Source organism: Perissodus microlepis, chromosome 10 (genome assembly GCF_051167445.1).
Source record: "Perissodus microlepis isolate ML-2025 ecotype Zambia chromosome 10, ASM5116744v1, whole genome shotgun sequence".
Taxonomy (NCBI): Eukaryota; Metazoa; Chordata; class Actinopteri; order Cichliformes; family Cichlidae; genus Perissodus; species Perissodus microlepis.
Window position 1 is genome coordinate 389,632 of NC_140470.1, and position 15,481 is coordinate 405,112.

The window sequence follows — 15,481 nt, forward strand, 5'->3', positions numbered from 1 at the left end:
TTGATTTGAAGCATTTTCCATTTATTCAAACGATTCTCTTACACTTTCAAAGACATTAAACATTAAACCAAGTTGTCCTCTGCCATCTAAGCTAACACCACCCTGCTGTACATTCTTTGCATATTGTGTATGAGCTTTGATTTACTGACTCAAACAAGTAACACATTTCCATTTATGTTGAACCCACGTCACCAGTCAGCAATGACACAACGACTTTTCAAACCTGCTATATGAGTGCCAGTTTAGCTCAGTAAGCAGGTGACCACATGCTACATGGGCTGGATTTGAATCTGACCCAGAGTGGCCCTTTGCTGCCACTGTCCAACAAAGGCTCCAAACATATGATCAGAAAATAAAACTACTTTACTGTTAGAAATGTAACAGTATGAAGACGTTTGAGTTTGTAACATTCACGTCCGTCACTTCACTTAGATGTTAAATATTCCAACATGTCATTGCACTGCATTTCCAATTATCTACACCACAGCACATTCAAAATAAAGAACTTGAAATGGATAAACAAATATTTGGGTATATTCTGTTATAGTTGCTCCCATTTCCTGCATCACGTGGTACATGACAGTAAGGAAACAATTAGTTTTTCCACAGGCACAACCAGATTTATTTGGTTTCACTTTCAAAACAAGAACAATTGAAAATTGCATCAGACGCTGTCTCAATCAACACAAAAATCCAATCTACCAAAGATCACTATCATGAACCTGGAAAAAAGGATTTCTCCTGAAAAGAAAAACAAAAAACCAACTGCTGCTTGCTTCTTTCAATGAAACCTTTAAATTTACCACTAACAATATTCTAACAAAGGATTATTGAGCATTCGCAAGTGCACAAATGAAAACCGATGGCAATACGATAATAACACTGCAGACTATATTCTCATTCTATGTGCTAACTCATACTGCTGCCTCCATTTTCAACAATCGTGCAATTCTTCTCTGATGCTTTGAAGATGTTGGCTCTGTAGTGCTGCAGCTCCTTGATGCTCTCCCGGATGTCCTCCAACGCTCTAAAGAAGAAAAGCTCCATTTTAACTTTACCATTGTGGATATTTCTACATTCGCCTCCACATACACACTTTGTTCCAGGATTAAAACAAGATTCTGCAAAGGTGGCCCCCACCTAAAAGCTCAGCTCCACGCCCTGTGAAGGGCATCGAACACTTTGCAAATGAGCTCAGGCTGCGTGTTTGTTTAAACTTATATTTATGGTGGAAGATTTAAAAACATGAACTACTTTCCATTAACCTATCAGAATGTCAGCTTCATGTCTAAAAAAGCGATATGAACAGCAAAGTCTGAAGATTAGGCTGTGGAGGCCTTTTACATTTTTGGACTGTGTAATAGTCCACTAACATCACATAATAGACTGAAATTATTATTATTACAAAATAATATATTACAACAGTTCAGAGTAATGTGTTTGGGCCGTGACACTTTTCAACAAGTAACGCACGAGGTTGCTTCCCCATAGAAACTTTGTTTCACTACAAGTTTCATTATGTCCATGTTCCTTCATCACTATGGCCCAAGATGCATTTCATAATTACCACACAGCAATATGAATCTCTGTCCTTATGAGGACGTGTCTTTATTGTCCTCATTAAGAACGAACACCAGTGCTACCCCTCACCCTCCTCACAGATGCACCTGTGGTAGAAATGTGAAAGTCCTCTGTGCTTTGTTTCTTTGTTTGACTGCTGAGTTCAGGAAGTGTGCAACCTTAACAGGGGATCACATACTTTTCCCCTCACTGTACAGGTTTTAGAGCAGCAAACGCTCCCACAATGATGTCTTTTTTCATATTTCCATACTTCAGCAGGACCAAGCTAAACCCAATACAGCATCTGTGTAACTAGCTTTACACCAGGGGGGTTCAACTCCAGGCCTCGAGGCCCGGTGTCCTGCAGGGCCTCGAGGCCTTATCACCCTGCATATCACCCTGAGGAAGAGAAAAGTCGGCTGTACACTATTCTGTTCAACATCTGATCCAAGATCTTCAATAATCAGGTGCAATCTTCACTCTCTTACAGAGAGGTCATGCTTTGACACTGCAGGCCTACTTGTTGTTCCTAGAGTATTTAAAAGTAGAATGGGAGGCAGAGCCTTCAGTTTTCAGGCCCCTCTTCTGTGGAACCAGCTTCCAGTTTGGATTCGGGAGACAGACACTATCTCTACTTTTAAGATTAGGCTTCAAACTTTCCTTTAAAGCATACAGTTAGGGCTGGACCAGGTGACCCTGAATCCTCCCTTAGTTATGCTGCAATAGACATAGGCTGCCGGGGATTCCCATGATGCACTGGGTGTTTCTTCTTCTTCACTATGTGTTAATAGACCTCTCTGCACTGAATCACACTTGTTATTAATCTCTGGCTCTCTTCCACAGCATGTCTTTATCCTGTCTTCGTCGCCTCGCCCCCAACCGGAGGTTCTGCTGAAGGTTTCTTCCTGTTAAAAGGGAGTTTTTCCTTCCCGATGTCAACCGTTTTCTGATTGTTGGGGTTCTCTGTATTACTGTAGGGCCTACCTTACAATCTAAAGCACGTTGAGGCGACTGTTGTTAGGTTTTGATGCTGTATAAATAAAACTGAAGCTCATCGGCCGTTTCATATATATGTTGATGCAGCTTTCTTTTTATTTACCTGTGTGTTGCTTTCTTGTGAGGCACCATTTTGTATTCTTCTGGAAACCAGCGTCTGAAAGTGTTTATAGAAAGAAAGTCAATCGTACTGATACATTTATCATTTTCATGTATGGGCAGCATGCAGATGAAAATGCCATGCAACCTTTTCTTTGCTATGATGTGCAGCGGTGCATTAACTGCAGTAAACGGTTCTCACGACTTTAGTTCACATCAAAGTGAGAAACCACGTAAGTGAGTGCGGCTTGTCTCTGGCAAACACTGTAAACTCTAAAGTACCTGAGCCATGAATCTGTGGGCATTCATTTCTATAAAGGGTTTGATTAGAAAATGGAAATTAGAAATGAATATACATTCATGTTTATGGGTGTAGTCCCCCCCATCCCACCCACACTCCCTGTGACCAACAGTGTTTAACAGTGGCTCTCCACATGAAGATGCCAGATTATTCTGAGGTCAGCTCATGCAAAGCGGCCTGGCTGCAACAACTCTCACAGTTTACATCTCCTAAAGTCACCTGCCTGCTAAGCTCCTTGATGGTGCTCACGTCGATGATTCTGTAGTGAAGGTGGTACATGAACTGTGGCATATACTTGTCCAGGAACCTCTTATCTGCATGCACAGAGTTACCTGTAGAACAACAAATCACAAGCATGACTCCTCAAGCCAATCACTGACACCAGCACATGATCTACAGTATAGTCTGAGCTTTGAGTCCAGTGTGAGGAGGGTGAAGCAGAAGAAACAGATCACCTACACTGACACCTGACTCAGTCCTTTCACACTCAGCATCTTAATCACTTTCATGAGCTCACTGTGCATTATCTAACACAGGGTGGGGAGCTCCAGGCCTCCAGGGCCGGTGTCCTGCAGGGTTAAATGGCTAAATGACCTCCTCGACATGTCTTCAAGTTCTCCAGAGGCCTGGTGATGAACATTCGATCCAGGGTGAGATCTAAAACCTGCAGGTGCTCGAGGCCTGGAGTTCCCCACCCCTGATCTAATTAGAGTAATCACAGCTACCCAAACGGAAACCTCGGACAATTAGGAAAGCTAAGCTGACGATTGGCTCTCCTCGAGCTCCTGTAGCTTCACCGGAGAGTCATTACAGAGATGCTAGGCATAATCCAGCCATCCACACAGTACCACAGACAGACATGCAGAATCATAACTTTGTGCCCAGGTCTTGGTTCTGAGGACATGAACAGAAAGATCAGAGTTTACCAGCGAGGGGACATTGTCCAGGTGGTGTGTGCTGTCTGACGAAGGACAGGAACTCGTACTCTGCTTGTTCCAGGGTGATTTTACTGTCCCGTACAGCCTGGGTCAGTCCTGACTAAGACACAAGTACACCAACAGACTTTGTTACTTCACTTTAAAACACGCCTCATCGTTCAAACAAGACAACAGTAAAGTGGAAAGGAAAAGCAGACGTGAGCACAAATACTAAAATCTGAACTGCTGTGTCTGGGTTTTCTCTCAGTGTTGCACAACCTGAGGTTACAATAACATTAACTTCTGGGAAGATTGGTAACTGTCTGCACCTCCCTGAATCTTTCTCCCTGTAAAATGATGAACTTTAAATGATTTGATGGGTCGCACCAACTGTTTCTTTAAGATCAATCCTGATGTCCAGACCAGCAAATTGTCAAAACTTCTGATTAATCAGTCCATTGATTAGCAGCACCTGGTGCTACTTAACCTCTACTGAAGCAGCAAAGGGAGACTTCATTATTCACACACTGTCTACATTCTGGTTTAACGTTAGTCTGACATGGGTCGTGTCCAAATTCATGGGCTGCATCCTCCTGAGGCCGCATTTGTAGACCGATTACGTCACAGCGACGCGCCGAAGGCCGTCCAAATTCGTAGACTCCTCCGAATGCAGCCGACAAATGCGTCCTCCTTTTCCCCAAATTTGAAGGATGGGTCGGGTGTGTCCTTCGTGGCCTACCATATCCCAGAATTCATAGCGCGGCCCAGCCAAACTCCAGTTTCCAACAATGGCGGCCGCTTCTAAGTTTTAAAATTACTCATACTAATCTTTCTGGGTCACAAAATAAACTTTTAACATATTTTCGGGCGAGAAAGCAGCTGTGTAAACATCAAATATCTGCTCGGTTTATCAAGATATCGCATATTTGCAAAAGTGCTTCGACGTTTTCGGAGACGTCTGTTACCCACCAGCTCGATAGCTAGCCGGGAGCTCGAGGGTCACTGATGCGGCCGAGAACGGCACAACTCCCGGCACATCATTTTCAGATCACCGCGGACTTTCGCTACTCGGGTTAAACGTAATATATAAGTCACTTAGACAACCTAAAAATGTTATTGTTGGGCTTTTTTTCAGTGTTTTATTTGTTCGTGAGTAAATCGGTTTGGCTGAGATTAAAGTTATTAGATTAGATTAGATAAAATAAAACTTTATTAATCCCCCGGGTGGGTTCCTCCTTGGTTTTCACACAGCTGACTAAACGTCAAACAGAAAACTGATTAAACAGAAGTATGAGACGGTCGAGAATTTACACCAGTGTCCTGTTATATTTTAGATAGCAAGGAGCAGACGGCTGAGTTTATTAAACTCCACCGAGACAGCGGTGACGCTGATCTGAAGGCTAGACCATCCAATTTCCCCAGCCGTTTACTTCCGGCCTACCCGACCTTCTGAGGACCCGGCCCACGTAGACCGCGAAGGCCGGGTCCTCAGGAGGATGCAGCCCAGGAATTTGGACACGACCATGGTGTCACATGTCATGCTCTTGTGCAAAGCTGCATTTATCTCATTTTAAGAGCTATAGAGGATCAGAAGATTTTGTTTTGGGTCCGGATACGTCAAACCTTGGAGTTAAGCATGTGGACTTTGTCACCTGAATGTAACGATAGTAAATTTCATACACTGGTAACCTGGTCCTTAAGTGATGACGTATGAACCCTGCTTCAGTCCAAACAACTCTGTGTTTATTAAGGCTGTTGTGTTTTTAACATGTTTTAATGTTTTGTATCTTGTTCTGTTTAATCTGAACAAGCCCCTAAAAACAGTCAGTGATCATTGTCGGCCTCTCTCGGTTTTTAAACATTACGATGTAACTACAGCCCCTGCAGCAGTATATTAATGACTAACCTCGTATTGTGGATGGATTATCTCAGTTGTTCTCCTGACTGAAGTTTGGTCCGTTTACAGCATCCTGCCATGTGTTTGCATTTGTCTCTAACCATCAGGAACCCTCACGTTAACTTTTATCGAGTGGAAAAAAGTTAGTGTTCATCCTCCAGCTTCACTGTGTTTATGTTATGCTAACATAGCTGTGTCGCTAGCGATCACGTAGCACATCATTATATACCAGCTAGCCCAACTTCAGTAACCCTACAAACGTCACTGCTGTTTAGTTTTCTGTCTTCATTTATGTTGGAAGTGACAGCAGAGCTGTATGTTTGGATTTTTTCAGAAATCTCTCAGTCAGAACATGCTACATCATGTTTAGGTGGAAGCTAGCAAGATAACTTCCTGCTAACTTCTAACTTTGTTAAATGTAATAAATTCTGTTCTCATGGATGCCTGGATGTTAAACTTCATTGTTACACCTGGTAAAGCAGCAACGCTGATCATTTTATTAAAGATGAAAGAATTTAGACAGTTTGTAACTCTCAGTGATGCTGCAGTGTTCGTTTGACTTTGAGACCTGAAACAGAGACACAGCTAATGACGTCAGACTTAAACACCCGATTGGGGGAAAAAGGTTATTTTTGAAATGACAATGATGTGTCCGGTGTACTGTGGGAGATACGACACGTCCCACAGTACACTGGTCACCTCTTACCTTATGTCAACTTAAGGACCACCCTTAGGTAAGAGGTTAATCTTTTTAATGGGTTTGTGTTACGTTGTCAGCCTAATGATGGCCACCTTCATTCACATCAACATCTCTTTGAATCTCAAGAATTTCAGTGAAACAATATCAAAGCAAGTTTAAGAGTTGGAATCTCAAGCAGAGCCTTCATGTTCTGAATTTGTCCTACAGGCAAACAGCAGGTCTCACCTGTACAGTTACCTATGAGCCTGTGAGAAACTGGAACATAAAAATGACTTCAGTAATGTGACAAGTATTAAACTTTATTTGCTACACTAACCAGAACCTTCATTTCAGTTTAGGTGAGTGAACATTTTAGATTTTATTAATTGACACTAATTAGCCAGTAAAGGTTTTTGTGTATTGAACACAAAGTTTATAAGTTCCTAAGAACGCTTGAGTAACAGCCCATAATACCACACGCCACCCTTTCATCTGCACTGGGTCACTCCAGAACGACCACCACGGCAGCAACCAAAACACTAACGTTAAAGCTTCAATTCAATTTGATTTATGAAGTGCCAAATGACAACAACAATCGCCTCAAGGCACTTCATATTACAAGGTAAGGACCCTACCTACAATAGTAAAGACCCTGATTAGTGCTACTGCGTTGTTACCGCACTGGAATTTCAAACACAACCGTGAGACCCCCAAAAAACACTCAATATCATTATCGTGGGGAAGATTTGACCCCGTCCTGTGAAAACACAAGTAATGATGAGGCAATTTTTGAAAATGTTAACTTCTTAGTTTCCAACTAATTCTTTCCAGTTACAGTATTTAAGATTAACTTTTGTGTGTGTGCTTGTCAAACTGGAGGAGGCCGAGACGTCACTGTTAGCAATGATACTGTTGCAACTATCTTCATTTGATATTAATTTTAGTATCAGTGTTTTTGACTCAGGGAGCATTCAAATGGCACAGTGCAACCAGCAGAAAGAACATATGTCTGCAAAATCTCTACAATGAATAAGAAGAGACTGATTCAGAGACTCCTAAGAGTGTAGGAGCCGGGAACATTCGTGCTCACGCTATGGTTTAAAGGCCATGGTTGTAAGGAGCTGCATGTTCCCATTAGCATTCTAGATTAGTTTGTTTTCTTGCAGAGGTGCTTTCCAGCACAGACTTTTGACAGACGTGTAGAAAAACAATCTGTATTTCTGCTTTACTGGTACGAGCCCCTGAACAAATGGCAGCTTACCTTTCCGTGATGCTCTTTACACCACTCTGACATCCCTTCCAGTAGCTCGTCGGGCTGCTTAATGATCAAGTTTGGCCCCTGGAGAAAAACAACAGCTGCCTTGAACTTGTATGACAGAGAGAAGAGCAGAGGCTCCAGTGTTCACGTTCACATTACCTCAGCCAGGATGTTCAGGTTAGAGTCTGTAATAAGGCAGGCCATTTCAATGATTTGGTCCTTTTCAACGTCCAGCCCTGTCATCTACACACACACACACACACACACACACACACACACACAGACGTAGTTGTCATTATAAACAGCACAGACAGATTGAGAACAGCAGCTCAAGTCTGCACACCCGTGTGCCATGTTCCTGCGTGGACTGCCTACAGCTCGTTGGACACTTCACACAACTATTCCAGCATCCAGCGCTATATGCGCCATCTAGTTCCACAACGGCTAAGCAAAGCGTTTAGTGCCTTGTAGCAATAACCACAGTTCCCACGACGTGACTCACCTCCAGGTCCACCCACACCATTCTCTGGGACATGCCCGTGGCTGTCATGCTGCCTCTTGTTGATGCCTGACCTGCGGCTGGTGCTAACAGCGGACTTCCTGGCCGGCTAAGCGCTGCCTTTCCGAAAGACCGCGCGAACAGACTCTTGCTGAATGTAGCGAGCACCCATGCCGAACTGCGCGAGCACACCGGCATGCTGAGCCCACTTCCGGTCTTATTTGCCATAAGAAAACTTTTCAAACAGAGACTTCAGCAACGAACTGCTGCATTACTGCCACCTGCTGGTGTGGATGTACGTGTACAGCTATCAAGATCACTACTGAAGTCCAGGTGCTTGAAGTCGTTGGTCTGCCTGCCTGTCAGTCCTTGCACTCTGGCTACGATTAACTGAAATCGTGCCGCAGTCTGTAGCGTGGATGCGGACATTTATTTCATTTTTACTGCACAGAAGTAGTGATGTGACGTTCTGTATCGAGGCTTCAAAGCTTGTGTCTGGTGATGTGTCGGTCGCGAACGAAATGGCTCTTAGAGCCGACTCTTTGACGTGAACGACGCGAGCCGGCTCCTTATCGCGAGCCGTGGGTTTTTTTTTCTTTCTCTCACCCTCTCTCTCTCTCACACACACTTTTTTTCCGCTTCACTCCACTCGCCAGCCTTGTGCTTTGCGCTGGGAAGAAGGGGGAGGGGCGGTAGTTACACATGCTAGGTAACTACAGGAGGGAGAGAGAGACAAAGAGAGCAGGGACAACAACGTCACATTAGAAAGGTATAGTAATCATCCACAACTATTTTCAGTTGCGGATGATAAAGGATTCAGAAACTTTATTCATGCAGACCCATATGACAGAGAATGTGCATGTTCTTTTTGTTTTCATATTTTAATTTATATTTAATTGTGTTGTGGTTTGCAGTGTTTAATGTTGTTACACTTTAAATATGTTTAAAAGGAAAAAGCTGAAAATTTAAATAGTTAAAAGTTGAACCGTGAATAGTTGGTTTTTGTATTATATGATTTATTTATTACATTTTATGTGGAGTGAATAAATAAAAGTATATTTACGGTGGCCCCTAGAGACAAAGCACGTACAAACCCCGAAGCACGTACAAACTCCAAAACACGTAAAAACTCAGAACACGTACAAAATACAACAGAAGTGTGCCAGGATGCTGGGCGCAGTATTGAGCTTTTGTTACCTAGTGGCTACACAAGCCAGCAAGTACCAACGACCGGATTTGGTGTGTGGTAGTAACAGGTAAATGAACTTTTTTTATTATTATTTGAATATATATGAGTGCTTGTGTATAAATACACAAACAATACACACATGCTTTCATGCTTTCAATTGTGTCATTTAAGTGATCTAGGTAGCTCTGTTTTGGAAGTTCAGTTAATGTTAGAAATGTGTTTTGGAGTTTGTACGTGTTTTGTCTCTAGGGGCCACCGCATATATTTATATATTAACATATATAAATAAAACAACTTCTTTTTTTTACATTAGTAATTCCTTTTGTGCATAATTTTATATTATTGTTAATAAAAAATTAATTAAAGCAACAAAACAACCTGAAGAGCCGGTTCGGAGCCGAAAGAGTCGGATCTTTTTAGTGAGTCGAGCCGAAAGAGCCGGTTCTCTAAAAAGAGCCGGAAATCCCATCACTACTTGTGTCGAGTAATGGAGGGGGCGTTTCCGAGATGCGCATATCGAGGCTTGCTTCATTTATGGGAGGAGCTGAAAATGATGACGTCCGAAGCCTCGCTGCCCGGCTGTACCACGTGACTGGTTCATGAAGTGGTTCGAACTTTGCCGCGAGCTATGACAGAGATATAAACCCCTCAGACTTCATTCAAAATGTGGGTGTTTGATGGAGAGTTGCTGCTATGACAGCACTATACTTCTATCTTTGAACAGATACGTAAAAGAAAATGGAAACTGGAAAAACGTCATGATGCATGCTCAATCATCCAGGTAAGTAAATCTCCAAAAGTTGATTCTGTTCATCTGGGCGTAGCGTTTTGTGGGAAAAATGTTTCATCAGTCATTCAGGTGACTTCTTCAGTCTCAGCTGACTGCAGGTTTCCCCAATCTTATAAACAGTACATTTGCATAATGACTGAAACCAGCCCACTGAAGGAACAATGGGCTGGGAGGTCAGTTCCTTAATCTTAATTATGAAAATTCTCCATCAGTAATGGGGGACATCTAAAAGCTGACGTGTACCGTAAACCTACACATACGGATCAGTATTTAAGGTTTGACTCTCATCATCCACTGGAGCACAAACTGGGCGTCATCAGGACGCTACAACACAGAGCGAACACCATCCCCACAGACACAGCAGCCAGGGAGGCAGAAGAACATCAAGAAGGCCCTAAGTAAATGTGGTTACCCCAGCTGGACTTTTGTCAAAGCTGGGAAGGCTCCAAAAGAAACCTCCAGCCGATCCAGGAGAGAAGGACAACCGCTGCTCAAGCGAAAACCTGTAGTGATCCCGTACGTGTCAGGAGTATCGGAGCAGTTGAGACGCATTTTTTCTAAACACCGGGTCTCTGTGGCTTTTAAACCCCAAAACACACTGCACCAAAAACTGGTCCACCCCAAGGATCGGGTCCCCGACACAAACAGAGTAACATAGTGTACGCTGTTAAGTGCAGGAGGATTGGCAGGATTTATACATCGGGGAAACCAAACAACCTCTGGCTAAGAGGATGGCACAACACAGAAGAGCCACCTCGTCAGGCCAGGACTCTGCAGTCTATTTACACCTACAGGCCAGTGGACACTCTTTCAATGATGAGGATGTAACATCCTGGACAGGGAGGAACGCTGGTTTGAGGGCGGAGTCAAGGAGGCCATTTACATGAAAAGGGAAAGACCATCTCTGAATGGAGGAGGGGCCTAAGGGTACATCTGTCACCATCTTACAATGCTGTGATTGCAGCCATTCCCCAACTCTCTGTGAATGGGACTCATGGGCTTTGATCAGTGGTTGTTGATCAATGGTCATGAGAATTTACATATTGATGATTATAAACTGACCTCCCAGCCCATTGTTCCTTCAGTGGGCTGGTTTCAGTCATTATGCAAATGTACTGTTTATAAGATTGAAACCTGCAGTCAGCTGAGACTGAAGAAGTCGCCTGGATGATGACGAAACGTTTCTCCCACAAAACGCTACGTCCAGATGAACAGAATCACCTTTTGGAGAAACTGGAAAAAGACACAAAACAGGATAATAAAGGATTTGTGTTTTTTCATTATTCACATGATTTCCTCCAGAAGTATGGATTCACTTTGTTTTAAAAACTCAGTGACAGCAGTCATGCACACAGCAGATTTCTTTTACTATGTTTTACTACTTTTGCATCGATATGATACCGATCCTGAGTTTCAGAGTCCCCTTGTAACCATGGTTATTCTGTGATGGGTACATTAGAGAGGAGAGCATCTGTCCTGCAGCCTGATCAGCTAGATCATTTAATGTTTACGTCACAGGTCTGTTTTGTTCCTTATTGTCTGCTACAGTACGATCTCACCTGTGACTCACCTGAGTCTCACCTGTGACTCACCTGAGCCTTCTTCGTTTCCTTTTTAGAAACACTTCTTCATGGTTGAACTGTTTTGGCTAACTAATCAATACCACGTTAACTTTGGTCTCCTGGTTGGAAAACAAGCACATCATTTTAGAATGACTAAAGACAATACTCAAATAACTGACTGGTTTTAATTGTAGGGATATCTCACTGGAACATGTGTGTCTAGTTTGAAAATAAATCGGTGCATTGATCATTTATTACTTTGACATCAATTTGTTGTTGGCCTATTTTCACACTGGTGTGATGAAAAGAAGTATGAATGTAAACACATGTTAAACGTCTGGTTAAAAACACAAACCTACAACCTGCCCTGTGTGAAAACATTACCTGCGGTGTATCACATCTTTAGAAAGCCGAATAGTCACACCCAGGCGTGATTATTACCACACCTGTGCTCAATCAAAAAATCACTTACATAAGAGCTGCCTGACAAAGTGCAATAGACCAAAAGATCCTCAGAAGTCAGACTACCTGCTGTGATCCAAGAAAATTCAGGAACAAATGAGAAACAAAGTACCTGAGCCCTCTCAGTCTAGGAAAGGTTATAAAGCCATTTCTAAAGCTGTGGGACTCCAGCAACCCACAGTGGGAGCCATTATCCAGAAAGGTGGATGAACCAGCAGTGAACCTTTCCAGGAGCTGCCGGCCGACCAAACTTAACCCAAGAGTGCATCCACGAGGTCACAAAAGACCCCAGGACAACATCCAAAGACCTGCAGGCCTCACTTGCTTCCCTTAAGGTCAGTTTTCATGACTCCACCATAAGACAAAAAGAGCCTGGGCAAAAATGGCCAGCATGGCAGAGGTCCAAGATGAACACCACTGCTGAGGAAAGGAACATAAAGGCTTTCAGTTTTCCTAGAAAACATCTTGATGATCCCCAGGGCGTTTGGGAAAATACTCTGTGGACTGGTCAGACCAAAAGGTGAACTTTTTGCAAGGTGTGTGTCCCGTTACATCTGGTTTTCAGGAAAGGAACATCATACCAGCAGGAGAATATGGTGTTGGTAGTGTGACGGTCTGGGGCTGTTCTGCTTTATGTCTGGGCATCTGTTCAAGACCTCACGGTGAAGTGCACTTCTGCAGCAGGACAATGATCCAAAACACACCAGTGAGTCCACCTGTGAGTGGATGAAGGTTTTGGAGTGCCTTAGTTACAGTCCTGACCTGAATCCAACTGAGATGCTGTGGCATGAAAAGACGGTTCTGCTCAAAAATCCTCCAATTCTGCAAAAATGAGACGGTTTCTCATCAGCGCTGTCAAAGACTCATTGCCAGTTATCATAAATGCTTGATTGCCGTTGTTGCTGCTGAGGGTGGCCCAACCAGTTATTATGTTTAGGGGGCATCACTTTTTCACAAAGGACCATGTAGGTTTGGATTATTTACCCCTCAAACAAAAACACCTTCATTTAGAAACAGCATTTTGTTTACTTGTGTTCTCTTTGTCTAATATTTACATTTGTTTGATGATCTGAAACATTGAAGTGTGACAAACACACAAAGAATGAGGAAATCAGGAAGGAGGGGCACACTTTCACGCCAATGAACTCACAATGTATAAACAAATAAAGTTAATAACTTTAATAAATACTATTGTTCATACGTGAATATAAAATCTGTGACAAGCATTTTAACATGAACTTGGATTTATGAATGACAAACTGCTTTGATTTGTTGGTTGTTAATGTCTTTCTTCATCAAAGGTTCAATAAATACTTCATATTCTAACTTTCTTCATATAACTACAATCTTTTAACTTCAGCTTCCTTCCTTCTCTCACTCTTCTGTGTAGAGATCACAAGTTTAAGTATTCAGACATCACCAGTTTTTGCAGTGCGAGTGGAAAAGGGAGAATCTGACACAGACGAGTTTTATTGGAAACAGCAGGGCACAAACTGCTGCCGCACATCACAGCCCTCTGGACAGTCATTCAGCTCCACCGATACAAGTCTGCATCAAAAATGGTGATTGAACCATCATATGTTGTGTTCATCATATTGACGCAGACCGCGTGCACACTGATCACCGGTCGGCTTCATCACGTCCTCCTTGCAGCAGCTGATGGACCACGACAGCTTCAGCAGAGCCGCTGGTAGCTTGTTAGCACGATGAAGCATGACATGGACAGGACAGTCGTTTGCGTAAACGCTGGCAGGAGACTATGAAGAACACTCACTGTGAATGACTGACTTTATTAAAGGACTGCAAACAAACGCGACACCGAGACGTTCAAACTGGATGTAAACAATGCTCCATTAGATCACCTGGATTATAATTAGGGCAGTCGGACAGGTGGCAAAATGCAAAAACCCGAAGAAGAAATCGAGATGATTTCCGCATAGATGGCGGTAATGCGCCCCGCCGCTTGTCGCTACCTACCACTAAAACCAAAGAAGAAGAGCTGTAGCGTTAGCTGTGGACGCAGTAATGCTTCTGAGTTGGTTTCAGTTGAGGAGCCACCATGGACGCTCGGTGCGCAGCCTAACATGCTCATAACGCTGTGCTACGTCTACATGTGGGTGCGCTTTCACAGGTGCTACTCTGCCCTGATCCGGAGCGGTCTGTCCCGGCTGAACAGCAGCAGCTTCAGCTTCAGCCTGTGCTCTTCAGGCTCGCTTCAGCTCGAGGACAACGTGTTTCTTCAGCGGGGAGATAAGGCCGTGTATGTTAGCGAGCCTCAGGTTGGTCACCGTGGAGAGCGAGTACTTCCTGCTTTAAAATCTTACTAATCTCACAGTTTGACAGCTGTGTGTGTGTGTTCGTGTGCGGTGGGCTCACGCGCAGGTCCCCACGGAGCCTGACCTGAACAGCACGCCGAGCACCTTTGTGAAGCTGTACCGCAGCTAAACGCATGGAAAGCTGCGAGTTAGGCTGGCGTTCACTCGTGATACAGTGTGTGTGTGTGTGTGTGTGCGCGCGCAGCAACAACACAAAACTCATTGTGCTACTGGTGTCTCACTGTAATGTCACTATAGTCCCATTGGTGTCTCACCATAGTGTCTCGGGTAAAGTTTGTAGCATGCGTGCTTGTTGTTTTTGTCTGCTTCCACTTGTGTTTGCACTAGGATGATGTCGGTGTAAATGTGCAGTCATATTCGTTGTGTTCCCACTAGTGCTGTCAGCGTTAATCTCGTTAAAATGACATTAACGCCATAACGCGGCAAATCTCCGTTAACGAGCTACCGCGGATCGCCCCGTGCGTGGGGCTGGACGGCGCTTTGCAGTTATTTATTTGTAAAAAATGTTTGGAATCATGTATGATTGTCGTTCCACTTCTCACGTGTGCACCACTTTGTGTTGGTCTTTCACGTGGAATTCCAATAAAACTGATTTATGTTTGTGGCTGTAATGTGACAAAATGTGGAAAAGTTCAAGGGGGCCGAATACTTTTGCAACCACTGTGTATTAGTAAAGGTCAGTCTGCCATGTCAGCTTTGTTGATGAACCCACTAATAGTACCCTCTGGGCCCTTTCATGAGTTCCCACTATCCAGGCCACTGGTTCCATTATCAGACAGCTCCCTGGATCATTAGGTAGGATGTTGCACAGACTTTGCTGCATAGTGCATTGCTGGTGTGATCCACAGTCGAGCACCTCAGGTCTGGCCTGCGAGCCTGAGTAATGTAGCAGAATAAGTAAATGGAGCATGGTGAAATGCTGAGCAGTGTTAGGAT

General features: G+C 43.6%; 2 protein-coding genes across 2 annotated transcripts in view; one reads left to right on the forward strand and one right to left on the reverse strand.

The window, feature by feature from the left end:
* Positions 1–8,683, reverse strand: rexo2 (RNA exonuclease 2). The gene is made up of 7 exons (XM_084941330.1): positions 8,210–8,683; positions 7,867–7,950; positions 7,711–7,788; positions 3,883–3,994; positions 3,180–3,288; positions 2,660–2,713; positions 1–1,027 (listed from the first exon to the last, which is right to left on the reverse strand). The coding sequence occupies exons 1-7, from the start codon at positions 8,432–8,434 to the stop codon at positions 910–912; spliced, it is 780 nt and encodes a 259-aa protein (XP_084797456.1). The 5' UTR covers positions 8,435–8,683; the 3' UTR covers positions 1–909.
* A 5,025-nt stretch (positions 8,684–13,708) lies between these two features.
* The window catches only part of hlcs (holocarboxylase synthetase (biotin-(proprionyl-CoA-carboxylase (ATP-hydrolysing)) ligase)), a 46,866-nt gene continuing 45,093 nt past the window's right edge, over positions 13,709–15,481 (forward strand). The window contains exon 1 of the mRNA XM_084941325.1: positions 13,709–14,488. Coding sequence (XP_084797451.1) covers positions 14,150–14,488 — 339 coding nt within the window. The 5' untranslated portion in view covers positions 13,709–14,149. The remainder of the gene's footprint in view (positions 14,489–15,481) is intronic.